We start from the raw sequence: 22474 nt of genomic DNA, 5'->3' as shown, positions 1-22474 counted from the left end.
TGGGGGCCGAAGGTGCCTGGCTGCCCCTCCCCTGTCCTTGAGGGCGCCTGGTGCCCCTCCAAAGGCCGCAAGAGCCCCTGGCTGGGCCGGAGTTTGCTTCCTGGGAGAGCAGCCCTTGATGGAGGCGGCTCTCAGCTGGTGTGGCAGCCTCTCCTGCCCGGAGAGATGCCACATTACCCACCCGAGATGCAGCATGTGGGGTTGGAGCCCCCCTTAGGTGCTCAGTGCCCAGCATTGGCCAGTTACTGCAACGTGAGGGTCTCTGCCCCCCCCCATCCCTGCCCTGCCCTGGCTAGTCCAGAGCCCTGGACGTCATCCCAGCAGAGCTGCGTCTGCCTGGAACAGTGGAGAGCAGTGGCCGCCCAGTGCCAGCCGGGTAGCTGCTTCTGAGGGGGGAATCATCCTGCTGGCGCAGAGCCATTTGGGGTGGGCAGTGGGGAGGCCCCTGTGCCTGTGGCTCAGCCTGCTTTTTTGGGGCGCATCTCTGGAGTTATCAGCATTTGTCACGGGGGGCATTCAGAAAAGAACCCAAAGGTAAAGGGCGCAACTCCCCATTAGCACTCTTCCCCTCTGCTCTCCCCCTTCGGTTCCCCCCACCCCCAGGGGCTTTTTCTAAGCACTCTCTGGATCCCGGCCAGCCGTCGTGGGCTCACTGGGCGTAAACCGGGTCCTGGCCAGTTTCCTTTTGGGGTTAAGGTCTCTGAGGGGGCCCAGGAGCTGCTGCTGCCCCTGGACTGCTGAGCCCAGCGTTCCCACCCCTCCCTCGCTGTTAGAGCAGCACAGCAGGGCCCCCCTCTGGCTGCTTTGCGGAGGCCCTTGAGTGTGTGTCTCTCTCTCTCTCTCTCTCTCGCGCACACACACACACACACACACACACGTACCCTGCTTCATGCAGTGCCCACCCTGAGGTCTCCAGGGGAGTCCCTGGGCGGAGGCCCTCGCCCGGGTGCCCTTCAGCCTCGGTCCCCGCATGTCGAGGGCGGTGCTGAGTCTGCTGCCTTCCCTTGCGCAGGCGCTGGTTCTCCATCCAGAACAACCAGCTGGTCTACCAGAAGAAGTTCAGGGTAAGTCCCGGGGGCGGGGGGCTGGGGAGCCCACCTGGAGCTGCTGTTGGCATGGCCTGGTCCTCGTCCGCAATGAGGGCAAAAGGAAGGTTGTTCTGGGACGCTGGCGCCCTCTCTGCCCTGGCTTGCCCGCCCAGGGCAGGGGTGGGGCTGGGTGGGCAGGCGCCCATCCCGCAAGTGGCATACGCAAGGCTTGCCTGCTCAGGACGGCTGGGCACAGCTTGGCATCAGGCACCCTGGGCCTCCCCCTCCTTGGCCTCTCTCTCGGCTGCCCAGGGAAAGCCCCTCCCTGCTCAGGGCGCCCTCCCTCGGGGGGGGGGCAAGGGGGGGCTCCAGGTGGGGACCAGGCCGTGCAGACAGCTCAGCTTCCCTCCCTCCCCCAGGATGCGCCCACCGTGGTGGTGGAAGACCTGCGCTTGTGCACAGTGAAGCCCTGTGAGGACCTAGAGAGGCGCTTCTGCTTCGAAGTGGTCTCCCCGACCAAGTGAGTGGGAGGGCTCAGCCCGAAGGCCCCCACCCCACCCCCCTGCCCCGGGCCCGCCCCTGGGGCCAGCCGGAGGTCCCGTATCACTTGCTTGCCGAACGGATCCCTTTCGGAGTTGGTGCCGTTTCTGAAAACCCCAATTGGCCGCTTTGACTCTGCTACGCCAGAAAGGAAACCACCTTCCCAGCCAAGATCGAACCTGACCATGTTTAGCAACAGTACAAATGTGTCTGGGACGAACATTGAGGGGAGAAGCCTGAAACCTCCCATTCTCAGCTGAGGTTAAGGAGTCCTTTCCCAGAGTCTGCCTGGCTGAACTGGGGCCGGGTCTCCTCCCTCTCAATTCTGGGCAGAGGAAACACCCCCCCCCCAACACCCCTGTTCAGCTTTCCTTTAGCAGGACCAGAGGACCTCTCACTCTGCAAGAAGCCCCCTCCGTCTGTTGTGTCCCCCCCATTTTCTGGATATCATTGTTTAGCTCCCCCGATTGTGTTGGGAAAATGCTCCAGCAGCGTAAATTGGGGGGGGGGGCTTTGTTTTTAAGGCTGGAAGGTGTGAACTGATATCCCATTTATACCCTTAATTCTTGGGGGTGGGGGGCAGGTGCTGCCAAAAGCCAGGCGCCCCCAGGGGCTCCCCTCACTCGCCTGACCGTGGCTCTCTTGGGCAGGAGCTGCATCCTGCAGGCTGATTCGGAGAAGCTGCGCCAGGCGTGGATCCAGGCTGTGCAGACCAGCATCGCCAGTGCCTACAGGGAGAAGGGGGAGGAGGCCGAGGTGGGTGCCCCCCCCCCGCCCCTGCCACACTCCCTCTGGAGGCCTCTGCTGCTGCTGCTGCTGCTGCCGCTGTTGCTGCCACCACTGCCACTGGGGCTCGCAAGCGGAGCAGTCAGTGCCGGCTCTGGCCTGGGACGAGGCGAGGCGCCATCGGGGACGTCCGGGAGGCGGTCTTGGGGGCTGAGGAGGGGCAGCCCCAGCACCTTCCTGCTTCTCCCGCAGGTGGAGAGGAAGCGGCCCCCCTCCACAGGGAGCCCCGAGTGCAGCCAGGAGTCCAGAGAGAAGTCGCTGAAGGGGGAAGGCTCCCTCCAGAGGGTCCAGGCCATTGCCGGCAACGCCGCGTGCTGCGATTGTGGCCAGGCGGACCCCCGCTGGGCCAGCATCAACCTTGGCATCACACTCTGCATTGAGTGCTCGGGCATTCACAGGTGGGCAAGCGGGCGCAGCCCCTGGCGCTCCCCTCCTTCCCTGCCTCCTTCCTAAGTCGGTGCCCTCTGCCTGCCCTGCAGGAGCCTGGGCGTCCACTTCTCCAAGGTCCGGTCCTTGACGCTGGACTCGTGGGAGCCAGAGCTTTTGAAGGTACCGCCTCTGTGTGTGTGTCGGGGGGGGGAAGCAGAGGCCCTTGGGAGTCGGGGGGGGGGGAGGCTGAGGCCCAGCCAGGGCAGGACCTCTGCTCAGATCAGCCCAGGCGGGCACCCCTTTCGGATTCTGCCAATGGGGCCTTTGAAGTAGGGACCACTGTATCATCACCGAAAAGTCCCAGAGGCCTCGCCCCAGCCCCCCACCCGAAGAGGCAGCGCAGAGTTAGGGTCTCTCAGGTTCTGATGATCTGTGATTTTCCTACAGCTGATGTGTGAATTGGGAAACAGTGTCATAAACAGGGTGTATGAAGCAAACAGAGAAAAAATGGGAGCCAAGAAGCCCCATCCTGGAAGCCAAAGGTACTTAGCAGCACAGCGGCTGCCTTTGCCCTTCCCCTTCAACCCTCCTCGGTCTCCACTAGGCTAGGGGCCCCATTCCCCACAAGGCTGGAGCTGAAGGGACCTTAGAGGCCATCCAGTCCAATGACTGGCGAGGGCACGACCTGCTTCAGGCAGAGGCCTGTTTGGCCCAGTTGAAGGGAAGCGCAGCAGCCCCCACAAAGCCCCCTCCTGCCCCACTCACTGGGAGCCCCGCAGAGTCGCTTCCCGGCCTCCTTGTGCAGGTGGGGCCTTTGCTTGGTATCCCCACCCCCCATGGTTGGAAAGCCATTTAGGATCGCTCCTTGGATATTGTCCGTCCATCGTCTACTTCATATTTATTGTTTTTTTTTAAATAAGAATATCATGGGAAACTTCTTTTTTAACTGAAGTCATAGTATACTATTTGGCATTCCCGCTATCTACTAAAGCAGTAACGTGTCAAAAAGAAAAACAGTAATAACATTAGTCTGGCACGGCGAAGCTGGGAGTTGCTTTGGGTGAGATGGACGGCTGTACAAATTGGGTCCATCCGTCCATCGGTGCTGGCTTTGCTGCTGGTTGCGTTCCTGGCCCCCCTCCCCCGCTTTCCACCTTAGGGCAGGGAAGGGCTGCCGTGTGCCTTTGTGAGGAGGGGGCTGTCCAGTTTAGGAAACGAGTCGTCCTGGATGCCGGCTTCCTGCCTGTGGGGCCGAGACGCCCATCCCATGGCCCTTGGCTGCTTCTGGGGCAAAAGGCTGGAAGCTCCAGCCAGTCCCTGCAACCTCGGGTGCCCCGGGGGGGGGGGTGGAAGCTCACCTGGTGTATTTTCTGTATGCAGGCAGGAGAAGGAAGAGTACATCAGAGCCAAGTATGTGGACCGCCGGTTTGTGTCCCCTGCTGACCCAGCCCTGACCCCCAGCCAAGAGGTGGTGAAGCAAGTCAGCCCTGGAACCACAGCCGCCCCTTCGAAAGGTATCCGGGCTGCTGGCTGAAACGTCTCCCCCCTCGCCCCCCCCCCATCTCTCTCTCTCTCTCTTGTAAAAGGGGGGGGGGGAGAATCCCGTCCGGGCAACCCTGGGAAACGCTCCCACGTCCTGCTTTCCAAAGCCCAGAGGGAAGCAGAGAAGGCCACGGGGTTTGCGCTTACTGATGGCCGCTCTTGGCCAGCCACTCTCTTCCCCCTCCCCCTCCCCGGCCTGCCACTGAGCCACGGCCCAGGGACCGGTGTGAGGGGCAGCCGGGCTCTCTTCCGTCTCAGTGAATTAGATTTGCTCTTCTCCTACTCTGACTGCTCCTCAAATCCACGTAGTAGTAAGACTGCTCTGGTGCACCGCATGGCTGCTGCTTTGGGCTTCTTTGCAACTTCTGGGGTTGCTGTCGGCCCTCTGCCCCGGGGTGGGCGAGCCAAGGCTGCACGCAGTCTGCCAAGACAGGTGTGTGTCCCACCCACCCCTCCCACCCCACGGCTGCTGCCACTGCTAAGGGCTGCCTTTCCTTACAACAGTCCCTAGCGCTAGCAGCGACCAGGGCCCCCAGCCCGGCAAAGGGGAGATCAAAGAGATTTTGGCAGCCGTGGCCCCAGCTGGCATCTTGCATGAACCAGGTAAGAGCTCCTGCTGGGGAGGCTGTGTGGGGACCCTCGTCTTCTCTCCTTGGGTGGGATCCCCATCCCTCCCCACCCCCCAGGGGCTGCCCGAGAGAGTCAAGCAGGAACATGTTTTGGACGTGTGTGTGTGAAAATGTCTAAAGTGTGACTGGTATGAGATGGCCAGCAGCTTGTTCTGTTTCAGCCCTCTCTGCAGTGGGCCGCTGGGCCTCCTCCAGCTGAGTTGAGCTGGGGGAAGCAGAGCGGCAAGACAGGAAGCGCCTCTCCTCCTCCAGGGGGAGAAAGCCAGGGGGAGGCCGCCTCGGCTGCTGCTGCTGCTTCCCAGGATGCCAGGATGCGGGTCGCAAGGCTGCAGCTGTACCAGGCGGCCTACCAGAAGAGCCTCCCCCGCATGGCCGAAGCCCTGGCTCAGGGGGCAGGCGTCAACTGGAGCAACCGGGAGAAGAACGGCTTCACTCCGCTGATCCAGGCGGTTCGTGGGGTGAGCTTTGCCGGCCCTGCCGGCTGCCCTGGCCACCGGATCCAAGGGCGCAGGGTTCGGGTTGCATCCCGCAAAAAGCTTGGGGAAGGGAGGTCTGAGGCCCTCTTCTGGCCGAGAGCTCAGGCTGGATCCCCCTCGTCTCCCCGCCAGGGCTCCCTGGTCACCTGTGAGTTCCTCCTCCAGAACGGGGCCAACGTGAACCTGAGAGACGCCCAGGGCCGAGGGCCGCTGCACCATGCCACCCTTTTGGGGCACACCGGGTAGGTCTTCTGGGCCCCTGCCAGCCTTCCTCGGAAGGCTCCTCCGCGGAGGCTCTGTTCTGCAGGGAGTTGACCGCTGTGCTGGTTCCCTTAACAGGCAGGTGTGCCTGTTCCTGAAAAGGGGGGCAAACCAGCATGCCAGGGACGAGGATGGGAAGGACCCCTTGAGCGTCGCCATAGAAGCCGCCAACGCCGATATCGTGACCCTGTGAGGACGGAGTTTCGTGGTCTCCCTGGGGACGAGGCTGGGCGGCTCCTGCCCTTTCACGAGGAGGACCAGGCTGGGAGGAGGCTGGGCAGAGGTGGGGTGGCCCTCAGGTGTTCCGGCCTGAGCCTCTTTTTCCTTTCTCCACAGGCTGCGCTTGGCCAGAATGAACGAGGAGATGCGTGAGTCGGAGGGCCTCTACGGCCAGCCAGGTCCGCCTGCCCATAGCCCCACCGAGAGGCAGGACGGGAAGGGCCCACGGGAGTTCCTCGGGGTGGGTGTTTGAGGTTCTGAGGGGAATAGGCTGAGCCCCTCTTCTCTGGGCAGCCCCTCAAATATTGGAAGGCTGGTCTTTGAATTCAGGGTGCTCCCTCCTTCAGGCACCCACAACTGGCAAGGCCCAGAAGCCCCTGGGCTGGTGTGGGGCCGGCGATGCCCAATCCCTCTGCAGGGCTGGGATCAGCCCCAGGGCAGGCAAAATGGGGGGAGGCGGGACAGGGGCTGGTGCTTGTCAGCTGGAGAGGGGCGGAGGGGGAGTGGGAAGGTCAGCCACTCCTCTCCCGCCCCTGGAGGCCACCTCGTGCTCTGGCCTTGGCGGCTGCTGCTCTTCTTCGCCCAGGCTGGACCTGCCCAAATAGATGCTGAATCTTCAAGCACCGCAGTTTGGGTGCCGCAGCGCCTGGCATCCCAGGCAGGGAACTGCAGGGTTCCTGGAGTGGCCTGGAGGTCGCTGGCAGGGGGCTGCAGAAACCTCCTGGGAGGGGGGGCTGGCTGGGAGCACGACGGGGCAGCTCAACTGAGGGACCCCGCCCCAGGACAGGCTGGGAGGGGGCTAGTCAGGGCCCTCGGGGGGAGGCATGGGCATCTCTTCAGTGCTGCCGCGTCTTCCCTCCTTTCACAGGAGATGAAACCTACCAGGACATCTTTCGGGACTTCTCCCAGATGGCCTCCAATAATCCAGAAAAGCTCAAGCGCTTCCAGCCACCGGACACACCGGAGCCCTGAAAGGCCCAAGGGCTGCAACGAATGAGCTCTCCACCCCCACCCCCATGTATCCTTATTCCCTCCCCTTTTTATACATAAACCTGCTTCGACTGCATATGTGTCATTGCTTTTGATGGAGCTGGGTGGAGGCGATTGGGAGGCAGCTGAGAGGGGGAATCTGCCACAGGGCACACCTGGCAACCCAGAGTCAGAAGGGCCGCCCCCTCCTCAGGAGGGCCCCCCAGGACACCTCTCCAGCCAAGAAGCCAGCACCTCCCTGCCCTCCGCGATGGGTCCTTCCAGAGGCGGCCTTCCTTGTGCTTTCACCCCCTGGCTTCTACCCTACCGCCACCCGGGCAAGAGAGCGCCAGTTTTGGCCTCTTCCGGGATGGGAAGGGGGCTCCGTCCTCCTGGGCTCTGCCACTGGGCCTCCCTCCCACCAGGTTGGCTCTTGGCCTTCAGGACCAGGTTTCCCACCAGCTGATCTGCCGAATGTGATGTGCATCCCAGGGAAGGTTCCGGGGCTTCAGGAGCCTGGATGGGAGCAGCCTCTGGGAAAGGGGGGTGGGGGTGAAGCCCCCCCCATCATTCCCCAGGACCCCCCAATCTTCTCCTGGGCCAGGAGGGGCCTTTGCACCCACCGGGGCTGCCCTAGACCCCCAAGCGCCTCCTGGGCCTGGCATTGCCCGGGCTCCTTTCACGGCTGGTGGTTTTTACTTGCAGCCCACCGCCCCCTTTCCCAAAGCAGTCCCTGGGCTCGGGGAGGCTCCGGGCCGCCCTCGGTGCCCTTCGCGAAGGCCCGGGGAAGGCTGGAGGTGGGCCGCTCGCCACTGGGGGGACCCGGGGACTCCCCGCTTAAAGCCTCGGAAGCCCATCGCAGGGCGATGCCTTCGCTTCCGCATGTCAGGGCGGGCCGGGCGCGCAAGGGCGGCGGCGGCGAGCGCCCCCCTCCCCGTGCCTCCGGAGCAGCTCCCCGTCCAGGCGGCGAGACCGACCCTCCCCGCCGGTCCCTCCCCCGCGGGGGCGGGCCCTCCTCCTCTGTGGGGGCGGGGCTTCGGGGCGGCCATGGCGCGTCGTCCGGCGGTGCTGCGCGCCCAGCCTTGCGCTCTGGCGGCGGCGGCGGCGATAGCGCTGGCCTGCGCGCTCTACTACGCGGGCTCCAGCCCCGCTCGGCCCGGCCCGCCGCCGCCGGGGCCCCCTCGGCCGCCCTCCCCGTCGCCCCCGGGCCGGCGCCGGACAGCAAGGCCAAGGCGGGCGAGGAGGAGCTGCTGCTGCGGGCCGAGGCGGCGGAGCTGCACGTGCTGGCGGTGCTGGCCAAGGCGGAGCGCAACGAGGCGCTGCGGGCCAAGGCGGCGGCGGCGCTGCGCTCCCTGGTGCGCTTCGGCAAGCTGGGCCCGCGGGAGGCGCTGGCGCTGCACCTGCTCTGCGACGGGCCCAGCCGGAGCGCCGCCCGGCAGCTGCTCCAGCAGGCGCTGCGCCCCGCCGCCTTCAAGTACAAGGTGGGCCCCGCGGGGGACCCTCCCCACCCGCCCCTCGGGGGGCCCGGCTCGCGTCGCCCCCGGCTCTCCGGCTTCCCCTCGCTCGCCGGCCCGGCGGGACCCTGTGAACCGACGCCGGGGCGGCTCTTTCCGGTTTCGGGAGCGGGGACTCCCTCGGCCTCAGCCCCGCCCCCTCGGCTTGTCCCAGCAGCCGCGCCTGCCAGGTGGTCTCCGCTGGGTCCCGTTTGGCCCCTCAGCCAGGCGGAGAGTTTGGTTTTGGGGAGGGAGGGAGCGGCATCCGCAGGCCCGGCTCCCTTGGGCCTCGTTCCCCCGGGCGTCTCCCTTCGGTAGCTCAGTCTGTTGTAGCTTCACTGGCATCTGGGCAGCACCGAAAGAAGTGGGGGGCGTGCCCTGTTGGGGAGAGCCCCCCTTTGCCCTGAGAGCCCCTCTGCCCTCCTCCGCAGGTGGTCTTCCACGACCTGGAGGTGCTGACCCAGAAGCTGCAGCCCACGGTGGAGGCCATGCAGAAGCTCTTCAGTGCGGGGGCTGGCAGCTACTACGGGGACTCGCTCTTCTTCCTCTCGGTCGCCATGCACCACCTCATGCCCAGAGGTGAGGGGGCGCTGGGGGGCATCGGTGCCCAGGGGACCTTTGTGAAACTAACCGGCTGTGAAGGATAAACTTGAAGAAGTATTTGTAGCATCGCAGCCAGTCTGGATTCCCCCCCAAAGAAGGACCTGCGGGGGCGGGGAGGAATCCTAAGGCGCTGGAGCTGAACAGAGGCGTCTAAGGAAGTGCCTGTTAAGGTCTTCTCGGCTGCTGGGGGCCTGGGGGCCTTTTCCGTCCACCCAGATCCTCTTGAATGTTTCATGGCCACATTTTGACCGTTCTTCCTGGGAAAATGTATTTTGCAGAGGGGAGTCGTTGGTGTGCTTGACCTTCCACCATGCTTTCTACTTTGCTGGTTGTTGTTCCAGGGGGAGACCAGCCAGGGCACAGGTGGCCACCGAGCCCCCCTGCCCCCCTCAGGAGACCTGGCTGAGGGTACTGGACATTCAAGGTCCAGAGTCAGAGTGTTTCCTCTTTCCACAGAGCCGAAGGCTGGACTCGGCCTCAGCTCAGCCGCTTCTGGGGTTCTGCGGGTGGAGAAGCAGCCGTGGGGTTTGGCTTTGGGCAGGAAGGGCCTTCAAGTGGCTGGGGGAGAAAAGGCAGGCCCCTTCCTCAGGAAGCCCAGTTGTCTACCCAGTGGATGCCCCCCAGAAAGGACTGCTGAAAGGACATCTGAAGAGGCCCCCCCTTCTGACCCGGTCTTTGGGGGGGGCTCCCCTGCTTAGCGACCGGGACTGCTGAAGGCAGCAGGGGCCCCTGTCTTACCTGCTCTTTTTGTGCTTCCAGAAGTTTCACGGGTCATACAGGTGGACCTGGATGTGGAGTACCGGGCCAATATCCGGGAACTGTTTCAGGAATTTGACAACTTCCCAGAAGGAGCAGTTATTGGCATCGCCCAAGAAATGCAGCCGGTCTATCGGTATGTAGCCACGCCTGGCATGGTGTCTTTCCCCAGGCCCTTCCCTGCTGAGGGCCCCTGTGGATGGGAGGGTGCTGACCAGGCTAGCCCTGGCACGGCATGGGCTTCTGGAAGTCAGCCAAAGCCCACGGGCGGGAGGGACCCTGGTGTTATGTGGGGCAGGCAGGCGGTCTGTGTGACAACCGCAGGTTGGGCTGTGGGGCAGGGGGAGGTCTTACTGGACACTGGTAGGGCACAGGGGTCTCGATGGCTCCTCTGCCCAACAAATGGAGGCTGCCTCACAGCCTGCAGACAAGGCTTGGTGGAGATCCTGCCTGGCACCAGGGCCAGGTGATGATGGAAGGGCGATTGTGCGGCCAGACTGAGGCCAAGGCAGCTACCGGGGGGAAGACCGGCTCCTGGGGCTGCCACAGGCTTTCGTCACTTGCCTCCCCCAGCTGAGCAGGGTCCTGTGGCAACCCTGGCCCCGTTACCCACGGAGGCCTCTTGGGGTACCCTGCTATTCCCAGGATGCTCCAATGATCTGCCCCCCCCCCGGCACCCCTGGGATAGAGTGATGGGCCAGTCAGAGACAGAGCCTTGGCGTCCTGGAAAAGAAGCCGCCTAAAGCTCCCAGTCTTCATGGCAATGTATCTTTAGGGTCAGGGGCTTCATGCCATTCTGTGCCCATCGCTGCCGAGGGGCACGGAGATGCGTCACTTCAACCCACAAGGAAGCGGTTGCTGCGAATGGACCAAGGGCTTCCTTCCTTTCTGGAGCTGCTCCAGGCTGGGTTGCCCTCCCTGAGGGCAGGTGCCACCTGTGGCCAGAGGGCATTGTCCCCTGGCAAGTAGTGGCATGAAGCCTCCCCCCACGCCTGCGGGCGAGAGAGGGAGGGAGAGGGAGAAAGACGGCGTGGTTTTGCAAGGGGGCAGCGGCTGTCCCTGGTGCTCCGGGGGCTTCCTCAGGTTGGGGCACCCGAGAGCTCGGAAACGGCCCCTCTGTGGAGGCAGGAAGGCTTGCTGCCGTGTCCGCTTCCCTCCTCGCCCATAGTCTCATTTGTGGGCAGGACTGACCTCTCTGCTCTTCCCTCCCACCCCAGGCACATCTTCTGGCAGTATCGGCAGGAGCATCCCGGGACCAAGGTGGGGGAGCCGCCTCCGGACGGACTGCCTGGCTTCAACAGCGGGGTGCTGCTGCTGGACCTGGAGGCCATGCGCCAGTCAGAGCTCTACAACCGTCTGCTAGAGCCGGCGGTGGTGCAGCAGCTGGCCAGCAAGTTCCACTTCAAGGGCCACCTGGGGGACCAGGATTTCTTCACCCTGGTGGGCATGGAGCACCCGAGCTCTTCCACGTCTTGGACTGCACCTGGAACCGCCAGCTCTGCACCTGGTGGCGGGACCACGGCTACAGCGATGTCTTCGAGCGCTACTTCTGCTGCAACGGCCACGTCCGCATCTACCACGGGAACTGCAACACGCCCATCCCAGCAGAGTAGCGGCTGCTGGGGGGGGGGCAGAGGGGGCGGCCACAGGTCGGACCTGAGGGGCAGCAGCGAGGAGACTGGAAGGGGCCTTCCGAGAAGCAGTCCAGCAGCAGCCCAGGCCACCTGCCCTGGGGTGGCCGGGGGCTGTGCGCTCTCCCCAATGGAAGGAGCCATCGCCTGGCCCTCGGACTCGGGGGCCTGGGGGGTGTTGGGCAGAAGGGCCCGTGTGGGGGAGTGTCCTGTGTGCGGGACGGTTGAGCGTGGGCGTCCTGCGCCTGGCGAAGAGGCCACTGGGCTTCATGCTCAAGAGCACCTCCATGGAGGGGACCCTGAACCACCGTCCCGTCTCGTCCTCAGCCACCCTCTGCCGGTGCCGGCTTGAATGCCTGGCTGGAGCTGCCTCTGGGTTCCTGGGCTGGGTGCATGGAGGGGGGGGGGTCTCTGCTTATCAGGGGCAGCTGCCTAGCCCTTGCCTCCCCCCAGGCAGGAGGAGGTGGTGACAGGGGGATGCGGCGGCTTCTCTCCCCTTGTGCAATAAAATGGTGAGGACCACTTCCATCCGCTGCCTGCACCCACTTGCTTGTCCCAGTCAAGGCAGCCAGGAGGGCCACGGAAGGAGTACCAGCCATGGGCCAGCTGCCATTCATGCGCTCCTCCTCCTCCTCCTCCTCCTCCTCCTCCTCCTCCTCCTCCTCCTCCTCCTCCTCCTCCTCCTCCTCCTCCTCCCGGAAGGGCTGGCGCCCCTTGCCAGCCCACTTTGCTTGACTCCTGGAGCAAGAAGACCCCAGGGATGGTGCCCACAGCAAGGGTCTTGGTGGGCAACAGCTCCGCCCTGCAGCCAACGGAGGAGAAGGGCAGGCAAGGGGCCAGGTAGCAACACCGGATCCTCCAGCCGGATCCCAGGTTTTTCTAAGGACGCATTTTGGCCATTTGCGCCCCCTTGTGGTGGCCTCTTGGAACAAGTGTAGCCGTGGCGTTTAAGGCCCAGAGCTGCTCTGGGAGCCGGTGAGTGCTGGTGGTGAAGGTGGCAGCCCCTTGGCTGGCAGAGAGGAGGCGTGTGGCCGTTCCCAGTGGATCTTCAGAAGCCGCAGCTGGGAGCCCTCCTCCTCCGGCCCCTGATCTGCAGTTGCGGGACCCCTCATCCTTCCCCAGGCCTGCCCTTTGTTCTGTTAGCCCAGGGATGGTTATGTGGGGCGGGGACTTTGCAGGGCCTAAGTTCTCTATGGCCAGAAAGGAGGGGGTGGGGGTGGGGGTTGAGTTAGACTTGCACTGAAGGGGGCCTGGGGTGGACCGCTGGTCACTAGAATGGGGGAGGGGGCAACTGAGTGCTGGCAGAAGTCAACCTCCTTATTGGGGGCCGAGGTGTTCCAGCCCTCACCCACTCTGTGCCTAGATTGTGCCCCTGGTTCCCCAATTCCACTGCATCTCCATCTCTTACCTAAGGGATCCCAGTGAGGCTGGGGGAGGGGTCCCCTCCTTTGCTGCTCTGCTTGGGATTCAGCAGTTTTAGCTGGGCCCGGGGTGCCTGCTGAGAAACGCCTGCTGCGTCTGAGGGGAGGCTGGGCTTCTTTGGCATCGTGCAGAGGAGCAGGCGGACCTGGCCGGCATCACCAAAACCCGGATGGCAGAATAGAGGGCGGAGCTTGCAGGTTTCAGTCTGGCAGTTGTGATGGTGCATGGCCTAAGTGGGCTGGGAGACTGACGGGGAGCATTTCTTTGGGGGGAGCCATTTGGCTGTGGTCCTCCTGGCAGGTCTGGCGGTAGAGTCCCCTTGGCTAATCATGGGGGGTGCACCTCTGTGTCCCACAGCTGGGTGCATCTCCCCCTCCAGCCACGTGGGAGGAGGGCGCTCTTCCCCAGGCCTTTCTGGGAAGCCAGCAGCCTTTGGAGCCCCGTCAGAAGCTCTCACAGACCTGAGACCAGGTAGCTGAGGGGAAGCAGTTAAACCCCAAATGCATCATTAACAGGGACAGCCTCCAACTGGGCTGACTATGGGAGGGTTGGGCTAAACAAGGGCTGTCGGTCAAGGCTCAGCAGGATGACCAGCCCCAAATACCAAGAAAACAATGGGGGCGGGGGGAGAAGGTCTCAGGGTGGGGGGGGGCGGAATTTCAGGCTTGTGAGAGGCCCTGAGTGCCAACTGAAAAGCAGGTGTCACAAGTGGGCTGTGGCCTGATCCAGCTGGGTTCTTTTCTGCGGCTGATGGAGCTCTACAGCTTGAACCCGCAGCCTTCCTGGTCCTTCCCACCCAGCTACTACCCTTGGGCAGAGCTGGGTGATAATAGCTGCATCTGCAGCAGGTCTCCACAGAATTGTTCCCAAGAGTTTGCAGCTCTGGTTCAGCAAAGGGCGCCAATTCCCCCGCCCAGCCCTGTCTCTGTCCCCAGTGTGCCAGTTCTGAGCTGGCCTGGGCACAGATGGCAGGTGTGGGCCGTGGGCGGAAGGTGGGGCAGCCTTGTTTCGTTTCCTCCTGTCAAGCAGCAGGAAACTAAGTGGGTGGGAGCCGCGTCTCAGGAGAGCTTCCGATGGAGAACTTGGCCAGCCAGCGCCCAGTGAAGAGGCGGCAGAGCTGCTCCACAGAGTGTGCCAAGGTCTTCCAGCGCCCTCTGTGCGAAAAGCCCCATAGAGGCTCTGTGCAAGGTGGGGGGGGCTCGGGAACCCCCATTCCTGGTGGGCCTAACCTAGGCCCCCTCCCTGCGATGGGCAGCGGCCCTTGCTAATGCCCGGGTGGGGCACATTTCGGCTGCTTTGCAGCTGGCCTCCCCATGTCCCTGCTCAGACTTAAGCCAGCGCCTGGTTGCCTCCCTTGCACAAGGCAGAGGTAACCTTTAACAAGGCCAGTTCTGTGGTCCTCCGTTCACGCCGCAACCGGGCCCGGTTTCCTTTGGCCAGCCTGGACAAGGGAGCAAACGTCCGCATCTCAGGCAGCCCTTTGGCTCCTGCTGGGAGGGGACTGGCTCCAGCCCAGGTTCCTTGCAGAGGCCCATTGCCGCCCCAGCTATTCCTTCTCCCTACCCCCACCCCAGGCTTGGCTCCCACAACAGAGGAAGGGCAGGCTTAGGGATGGGGGCAGGCCCTGACCTGGGTGTGTCCAGGAGAACCTTTTGTGGGTGAGAGCAGGGCGAGAAAGTCAGGTGCTGCTCTGAGACCCAGCCAGGAGCGACGCTGGCAGTCTGTGCGAAGGGCCTTGGGAGGCAGGAGGAAGAGCCACCCAGGAGCCCAACTTCGAGGGAGGGAGTGGCTCGGGAGGAATTCTCCCAGAGAGTAAAAAAGGGCTGGGAGGGGACTGTCCGAGCTGCAAGGAGATTCTGCCATTGTAACCTCCCCATAAGGACAGGGGAGGATTTGCATCTGAGCTGCTCTGGCACACGCCGGCCCTTCTCCATGGCTGCCCTGGGCTTTTGCCCTCAGCGCTGCTCTCCTCTAAGCCCGCCAGAAGCATCGGCCACCCTTGCTCGCCCAGGCCTGAGAGCCAAACGGTTCACCTCCTGCCCTGATCTCGGATCAACACCCGGCTGCCCTTCTCTGGCCCTGCAGGGGGGAACCGGCTGGTTCTTTAGCCTCCCAGCAGGGATGATGGCCTCCAACCCAGAGCCACATGGCAACCCTGCGTGTCTGGGGTAGCCAAAGGCCCTGCCAGGACAGCCGGCCGACCTGTGGGGTGCCACCAAGAACAAAGATGGCCCGGCTGGCCTTAATCTTAAATGCCAGGATTAACTTCTTGGCCTCCTCTTGGCTGTGGGGTTAGGCGGGCCAGGCATGGGGGGGCTGTGGAGAGTCCTGGACATCTCCAGCCTGCCTTCCCCTCCCCACCCACAATGGTGCCAAAGTCTTGGTCGCCCTGGGCGACTTTCCCTGGGGGCAGCCAGAGACCCTTGGGGAGCTCCCTGATTTGGGGCCGGCTGTTCTATCCCAGCCTAAACCTACCTCACAGGGCTGTTGTTGTGGGTACACAGTGAAGAGGGTCAGCCTGAAGGCTACCCTGAGCCCTTACAGAGAAGATGAAATGGAAGCCTAGACTCCATTTTGGAAACAGGCTTCACTTAGATGCCAACTTAACCCATTCTTCTGGATGTATGTCCCCCCCTCGCTTCCCTCAAAAGGGGGGGGGGAACAACCAAGCAACAAACTGGAGGGGAAAGTTGGGAGTCCCAGTGCAACCGGACCCCCACAGCCCCACGCAGGCCCCCCCCGGCAAAAGAAGCCCCTCCCCTTTGATAGGGAAGAGTCCTTCAGAGTCCCCTTGAGTCTCCCGAGGCCGGTAGGCACCACTGGCATCCTGGCTCTGGAGTTGGCAATGCCAGAGCCTCGGGGACCCCCAGCCACCAGGGATGAACAAGGGGGACACTGGCACAGCTGGCGGGTAGCCAGGGGGTTACTGCCATCACCCCTGGAACCTGGGCTGGGCTGTGGGCAGCCTTCCAAACCTTGCAGCAAAACCCAAAGAAAGCAGAACGTGGCAGGGAAGGGCTGCCTTTCGCTTCAGAGGTTAACTGCTGGTTAACTCCAGAGGGTTTGGCTGGGTGAAAAGAGCCCTCCAGGCACAGGGGCCTTCCTTCCGTTGTGTGTGTGGGGGGGGGGGCTTCCTCTGCAGCTCAGCTGTGAAGACACTCCCAGCCCCAGATCCTGTTCCTGGCATGGGAACACGTCAGCTGCAGCGCTTCGGCCTCTGCGCGGGCTGAGCAGGGAGCCCCACCCCAACCTCTCTCTTATGCCAGGAAGCAGCACAGGATCTTTGGAGGTCTCAGAAGCGTCACTTGTGGAGCAGCCGCCCTTGACTGCCATTCCTGTACCTGTGGTCTCCTGCTATTCTTGCATTCACTTTGCAACACACTGAAAGTCCTTGCCGAATTAGTCCTAGGAAGAAGGCAGGGCCTGGGCTGGGCAGCAGGGCATAACCTCTCTTGTAGACACCCCACCCCCCTTCAGACAGACAGACTCAGCCACCCAAGCTTCTGCATGGGCTCCTCCTCCTCCTCCTCTCCCAGCTCTCCGTTCCCCCATTCCTGCTTCCTCGGTGGGGCAAAGTTAGCTGGCCCATCGAATGAAACTCACGTTCTCAGCGTAAAGACTTTTGGCTACAAAAGTACAAGAGCAAACATGGACGCCTACCTCACCCTGGAAGCGTTTGGTATTTTAAATAAAGCATTGAACTTGCTCTGAGATTTGGAAGTGGCTTTTTTCTCTCTGCAAATCACCAAGGAAAAATATTTGCGTGTGCTGGAAGGGAGTCTCTCTGAATTGAGGGCAGCTGCCAGAGAGGAGGGTGTGTTTCCCACCATGATAAGGAAGGGCTGAGTTAACCAATGCTTAGCCTGCTGAGCTGCCCTCAGCCATTCCTGGGACAGGCACAGAGTGAGCTCTTGCTGCTACGGGGAAAGGCTGATCCCGTGGAGATGGTTTGTTCCTGGCTTCTGCATCCCAGATGTTTGGGGAGAAGGTTCCCCAAAGAGTCCATGGGCCACAGAACCCAGTCATTATGGCCGAGGCACAATATCCCCCAGAGGCCCCAGTGGCCCTTCCCTGCCCCCCCCCCCCCGCAAGAGGCAAGTGCTTCTTCCACGGGCAGCACAATCGGTGGGGCTGAAAGAACGGAGTGGGGAGGCCCAGCAGACCCGTGAGCCGATCTGCCCAGGATGATGGGCTGCCACGTTTGTTTGTGCAGTTGGTCTCTGCTCCCCGTCACCTGAGCAGAACCAGCTGGCAAAGCCGACAAGGAAGCCTGGCTCTGCCAAGAAACTGTGTGCTTGGGTGTGGCATGCACACCTGTGCAGAGCAGCAGTGGCCAGGATGGCAAAGCTCTAGGTGCAGAGCCCCACCTGACTCCAAGGCCTGTGGGTTTTCTCTCAGATTGGCCTACCTTGCAAGGTTGCTGTGATGCAAACTGGGAAAGAATGTGATGTGTGTCCCCCCCAACCCCATCTGGGGCAACCTTCCCCATACTCCCCCCCCCTCCCCAATTTCCCTGGGCTCCTCCCAAGCTCCTCCCAGAAGGAAATGCTTCTGGCCGGCCCCCATTTTCTCCCCCCCACCCCCACCCCAGGCGATGCTTCTGCCCCGGAGAGCCGGTCCTCGCATGTTTCCCCCTTTTCCCAACCTCCTGTCCCGCCTGTCCCAATGTGTGTCATTTGCCTGTGGCGCTTCTTAAGAGCTTTGTCTTCTTTGGTGCGTTTCCCACCAGCATCCTTTTCGGTCCGGCCAGCGCCTTTTCCAGGAACCCGACAAACGTAGTTTGTGGTACACGACAAACTACTCCTAAAAATAAAATCCTATGGTATCTCTGGACAACTGAATAACTGGATAGAAGCATTCCTGTCAAACAGACAACAAATGGTCAAAATTGGGAGCGTCCTATCAAATCCAGTACCTGTCAATAGTGGTGTCCCCCAAGGCAGTGTTCTAGGACCAACTCTCTTCATACTCTACATAAACGACCTCTGTGATCATATTAAGAGCAATTGCGTTCTCTTCGCTGATGATGTAAAGCTGTTCAATACCACAGACAATACTGCTACCTTACAAAAAGATCTTGACTATGTATCAGAATGGTCAAACAAATGGCAACTTCAAATCTCAACAAATAAATGCTCTGTCTTACATATTGGCAAAAAAAATCAGAAAATAAAATACAAGCTGAATAGTCAAGATCTTGTTGATGACCCAAGCTCTGTAAAGGACCTTGGAATACTCACCTCTAATGATCTAAGTGCTAGAGCCCACTGCAACTACATAGCCAAAAGGCATTAAGAGTTGTTAACCTAATCCTACGTAGCTTTTCTCTGGTAATATCACACTACTAACCAGAGCATACAAAACATTGCTAGACCAATACTCGAATACAGTTCATCAGTCTGGAACCCACATTACGTATCTGATATTAGCACAATTGAGAAAGTCCAGAAATATTTCACAAGAAGAGTTCTCCACTCCTCTACTCGTTGCAGAATACCTTATGCCACCAGACTTGAAATTCTAGAACTAGAAAACCTTGAATTACGCCGTCTTCGGTCTGACTTAAGCATGGTATATAAAATCATACATTGCAATGTCCTACCTGTCAATGAATACTTCAGCTTCAACCATAACAACACAAGAGCACACAATAGATACAAACTCAAAGTAAACCGCACCAAACTTGATTGTAGGAAATACGACTTCAGCAATAGAGTGGTCAATGTCTGGAATACTCTACCCGACTCTGTAGTCTCTTCCCCAAACCCCAAAAACTTTAACCTTAGACTGTCTACTATTGACCTCACCCCTTTCCTAAGAGGTCTGTAGGGGCGTGCATAAAGCGCACCAACGTGCCTACCGTCCCTGTCCTATTGTTTCTCTTATTTTTATTTTTATTATATGTACCCATTTCATGTATTCACAACTATGTATACACTTATACTTATTATCTTGTAAACAATTGGCAAATCAAATAATAAATAAATAAATAAATAAATAAATAAATAAATAAATAAATAAATAAATAAATAAATAAATAAATAAATAAATCAAGGCGCGTGAAACCCTCTCCCGGCTGCAGACGCCGCTTCTCTTCCCAACTGCCCGGCCGCACCGGGGAAATCGCTTGCAGGACAAGCGAACCGTCCCGCCGAGCGCGTCGCAGGTCCTCCCGGGCCTTGCGAGTCAGGCGGTCCGGCTGCGCTTCGCCTGCCAGGGCCGGGCTCCGTCTTTCCGGAGAGGAAGCCTTTTCCCTCCGGAAGATGGCAGCAGCAGCAGCTCCGCCTGGAATAGTTGCAGGCAGAGGATGCCTTCTGGTCCGGGGAGGGGGCAGTGGCCGCTCCAGGACAGGAAGGCTCCCTCGAGTCAAAGCGGCTCTGCAGATTTCCTTCCTCCGAGGAAGCCGCCGCCGCCGCCCGGACCCATCCTGGGGCCCCTCCCGGGCAACCTTAACCAGCCAGAAGGGATCAAACGGGGGAATAGAGGGTTTGGGGGGCGGGCAAAGGAGCAGCCGAGGGAGGTCGGTTCTTGGCTCAAGGAAAGATTTGGGAAGGCTGAACTGCTGGGCGACACGGTGGAGGGGGCCGCCTGGGGAATGGGGGGGCGTTTGGGGGGGTAGTTGGCCCTTTCAGAGGGCCCAGAACAGGCTCTCCTGCTAGGAGGGGCCGCTCTGATTCTCCTCAGCCTGTGGCTGCCTCGGTTGGAGACCAGCTTAGCTTTTCTGATCCAGAGATAGTTGCAGCTGCCAAATCAGACGCTGGAGATTACACAACAGGAAGCTGCACAGGACACTGTGCTGAAACGTCCATGGAATCAGCAGTCCAAAAATGGGGGAACCTCGGCACTGACGCCAACCAGGCTGCAGCTGGCAGACTCTGCCCTCCTCCTCCTCCTCCAGGGTGACTCAGCCAAAGGGCCAGTTCCCCAACCGAGGCACCCCCCCCCCCGGGGGGCCTGGACTGGCCCACAGGTGCCTTCCGGGGTGGCAAACACACAACCTGGACTCCTTCCTCCTCCCATTCTCCCCACAACAACAATCACCCACCAGGGAGGTGACTTAGGCTGAGGCGGGGAGGCCCAAAGTCCCCTAGCCGGCTTTCATGGCCAAGACGGCACCGTCTCCTGGCTCCTAGCCTGCCGCCCTGCCCGCTAGACCAACCTGCCCTTTTTTCCCTGAGAGGTGGACTAAAATCCTGGCCAATGTGCCCAGCTGAACGGGGCTTCTCCGGCTGGGCCCTCCAGGAAGGAGCCCGGAGGGGAAGGAAGCGTCTCCCTTGGAAATCTGGTGGCTCCTTTGGGGTCGCAGGGTCGGGGGCGTGGGGGGAGGAAGCAGCTGCTTCCTGCAAAGGGGACAGTGAAATCTGCTCTGCCTGGGGGGGCGAGGGAGGGAGGGAAGGGCTGCCAGCAGAACCCTGGTCGGTGGGAATTCATGGCAAGAAAACTGCAGCCTTGGCAGGGAAGGAAGAAGAGGCAAGGACCCCCAATTCCTCTAGTGGGAGAAGGGAAGGCCTGTGAGGGGAGGAGCCAGGGACGCCCCTCTCCATTGGCACAGCCATGGAACCAGCCTATCCAAAGTGCATTTCAGGAGGAAACCTCCCAGCAGGCCCACCTGACCAGGGCAAAGGGGAGGGGCTGCTGCCTCCGGGACCCTCTTGGTTGAGGGGCAACCCTAGAAAAAAAGCTTTCCTGATGCTGGCTCGAGTCCCGGCCGGCTTCCCTCCGACAGGTGAGGCAGGTGGCCTTTTCTGAGGGCCAGCAAGCCCATCTCAGGGGAGGGGCAGCTGCCGATCAGGGCTGACCAGGGAGGGTCGTCCTTGGGGGGAGATGAAGGCAAGCAAGCCTGCCTGGATCAGCCGCCCTCGGGGGCCAAACAAGACTTCCCCAGAGTGGCGCTTTGGAGAGTGCAGGGAAGGCAGGAAGTCTGTGCGCATTGAAAAGAAACCTCGGCTTTGCATCTGCTTTGCCAGATATGGGAAATCCCAGGGCCGGGAAAGGGGCGGAGGGTCCCACAGGCCTGCCAGAGGCTCTCCCGGGGAGGCCCTGCCTCCTGACCCAGGCTGGGTGTCCTCTGAGGGTTTGGAAGAGCCTCTTCTGGCCTGACCCCCTTTCTAATCTCTGCCCTTGATGCGTAAGCAAAGCCAAGTTCCATGAAAGCAGACGGAGCCTTCCAGCCCGTTCTTTCTTCCTGTTTTGTCCAAAACGCCTCTGTGTCACTTCCGGTCCTTCCCTTCGACACCCTCGTCCTTCCTGTAGCCCAGGGAAATGCAACAAGTTTGGAAGGAGCGGTCAAATCTGAGGGACCCCCCACGAATAACATTTGATTAAACTACAGCTGACGCTCGGTTCACGCAACAGGTCCTTGAAGAACAGAGAACAAAAGGGTTGGAGTCTTCTCCAGCAAGAGACTTGATACCATTTCAGACAAGTGCAGACTCCCGTCTCGTCTTGGGATCCTCCAGTCACTTTCACACGACAAGCAGGGCTTCCTCACTGTTGTTAGCCTGGGTCAGATTTTTGCGGGATGGCTTCTCATGGTGTGTGACCCCAGCCGAAGGGTCGACGTTTTCTGTGCAGAACATGAGCAAATGGAGGTACTGCAGGGTCGGTGTTCTCTGAGGTCGGCTGTTTTCTTACAGACGTTTCTTTTCCTAACTAGGTTACATCATCAGAGCTACATGGAGGGAGCAGTTCCCCTTGCCCACCTCTGGGCTCTCTAGGGTGATGAGATGGATCTCCAAGCAGGATCTCCCCTTTAATCACCCCGGCCTGATCCTTTGAGGGCCGGACAGCTTCAGCCTCTTGCAGATAAATAGGCCGGTCCATACCCCTCTCTTGTGTTTGGCCCTTGTGGGAGGGGCTCCTGCCTGCCCCCCATCTCTAGGGCCACGCCCCTTGACCGCCCCTGAGGGCCACCCAGGACCTTTCTTGGCCCAGAGGGCACCTGCTTGCTTGTGGCAGGCAGGCAGGCGCCCCAGTCGCCCAAGGCCTCGCTGCCTGCCCTGCCCAGCGTTTCCGGTGATGGTCTCTCTGCTTGCTGGGGCCCTGCAGCCCCTTCCCTCCCACCCAAGGAGAACCTCTGGGAGTCTGGGGGTGAACAGCTACGCAAGGCTGGATTGGCCCTTTCCGAGTTTGCATTTTGCTACGGGGCCTTCCGAGGCTCTGGGTTGCTGTGGGCTGCGGATGGGGGGCTCAGGCTGTGGGGAGCTGCGCTGCTCATGAAGGCCCCTGAGGTGGGTCCTCCCACCAAGGCCAAAGTGGGGGGGGGGAGGCCTGTGTTGGGTCACATGGAAAGTGGGGCTGCCTGGAAATCGGTGGGGCTGGAAGGGAGGCTGTGCTGCTGGGAGGCAGAAGCCGCCTTTGAAGCAGAAGCTGCCAGAGCGGCAACCCGAGACCAGGTTGCGGCCGGCCTGCTCCCAGCCGTGAGCCAGGAAAGCCGCCAAGGCAGCAGCAGGAGGGGGAGGATGAAGGGCAGGTGGAAGGCGGGCAGACAGGCCTCCTCCGGGGTAGAAGGAGCCCTTGGGGTCCCTGGTGGGGAAAGGCCCCACGGCAGGAAGGGGAGGGCTTCCTGGGGGGCAGAGCCAAGCCTTCCTCCCGTGAGGCTGCAGGTGGGGCCTGCCTGTGCCAGGGCTGCTGGGACAGCCCCCTGCCTGGCCGAGGGGCTCAGCCCAGCAAAGGGCACGGAAGCTCTGGCTCCCATGGGCTTTGGCCTCCTCTGAGGTTCACCCTGGAGCCCTGGCTGAGGGAGAGCCT

The 22474-nt window shown here is 61.4% G+C and overlaps 2 protein-coding genes and 1 long non-coding RNA gene across 3 annotated transcripts in view; all 3 read left to right on the top strand.

Moving 5' to 3' along the window:
* ACAP2 (ArfGAP with coiled-coil, ankyrin repeat and PH domains 2) overlaps positions 1 to 6916 on the top strand; it is a 28966-nt gene extending 22050 nt beyond the window's left edge. Inside the window, exons 11-23 of the mRNA XM_087965642.1 lie at positions 1013 to 1064; positions 1448 to 1548; positions 2219 to 2324; positions 2547 to 2752; positions 2834 to 2903; positions 3171 to 3265; positions 4104 to 4237; positions 4770 to 4868; positions 5147 to 5352; positions 5503 to 5612; positions 5710 to 5820; positions 5968 to 6029; positions 6719 to 6916. Of these exons, the coding sequence (XP_087821768.1) occupies positions 1013 to 1064; positions 1448 to 1548; positions 2219 to 2324; positions 2547 to 2752; positions 2834 to 2903; positions 3171 to 3265; positions 4104 to 4237; positions 4770 to 4868; positions 5147 to 5352; positions 5503 to 5612; positions 5710 to 5820; positions 5968 to 6029; positions 6719 to 6822 (1456 nt within the window). The 3' untranslated portion in view covers positions 6823 to 6916. The remainder of the gene's footprint in view (positions 1 to 1012; positions 1065 to 1447; positions 1549 to 2218; positions 2325 to 2546; positions 2753 to 2833; positions 2904 to 3170; positions 3266 to 4103; positions 4238 to 4769; positions 4869 to 5146; positions 5353 to 5502; positions 5613 to 5709; positions 5821 to 5967; positions 6030 to 6718) is intronic.
* Positions 6917 to 7849: 933 nt separating this feature from the next.
* On the top strand, positions 7850 to 11416 carry XXYLT1 (xyloside xylosyltransferase 1). Its single transcript, XM_026687199.2, is given in 6 exon segments — positions 7850 to 8019; positions 8022 to 8300; positions 8744 to 8891; positions 9675 to 9807; positions 10889 to 11127; positions 11130 to 11416. Coding segments are annotated over 6 exon segments (1107 nt in total). The 5' UTR covers positions 7850 to 7866; the 3' UTR covers positions 11285 to 11416.
* A 1957-nt stretch (positions 11417 to 13373) lies between these two features.
* On the top strand, positions 13374 to 16430 carry LOC148131034 (uncharacterized). Its single transcript, XR_015749553.1, has 2 exons — positions 13374 to 13457; positions 13616 to 16430. It is a non-coding gene; the product is annotated as an uncharacterized LOC148131034 (long non-coding RNA).
* The last annotated feature ends 6044 nt before the right edge of the window (positions 16431 to 22474 follow it).

The sequence above is a fragment of the Notechis scutatus genome, chromosome 4, assembly GCF_049901735.1.
Source record: "Notechis scutatus isolate UNSWTSFEM ecotype Mainland chromosome 4, rNotScu1.2, whole genome shotgun sequence".
NCBI classification, from domain to species: Eukaryota; Metazoa; Chordata; class Lepidosauria; order Squamata; family Elapidae; genus Notechis; species Notechis scutatus.
This window is presented reverse-complemented; position numbering and strand designations above follow the sequence as displayed.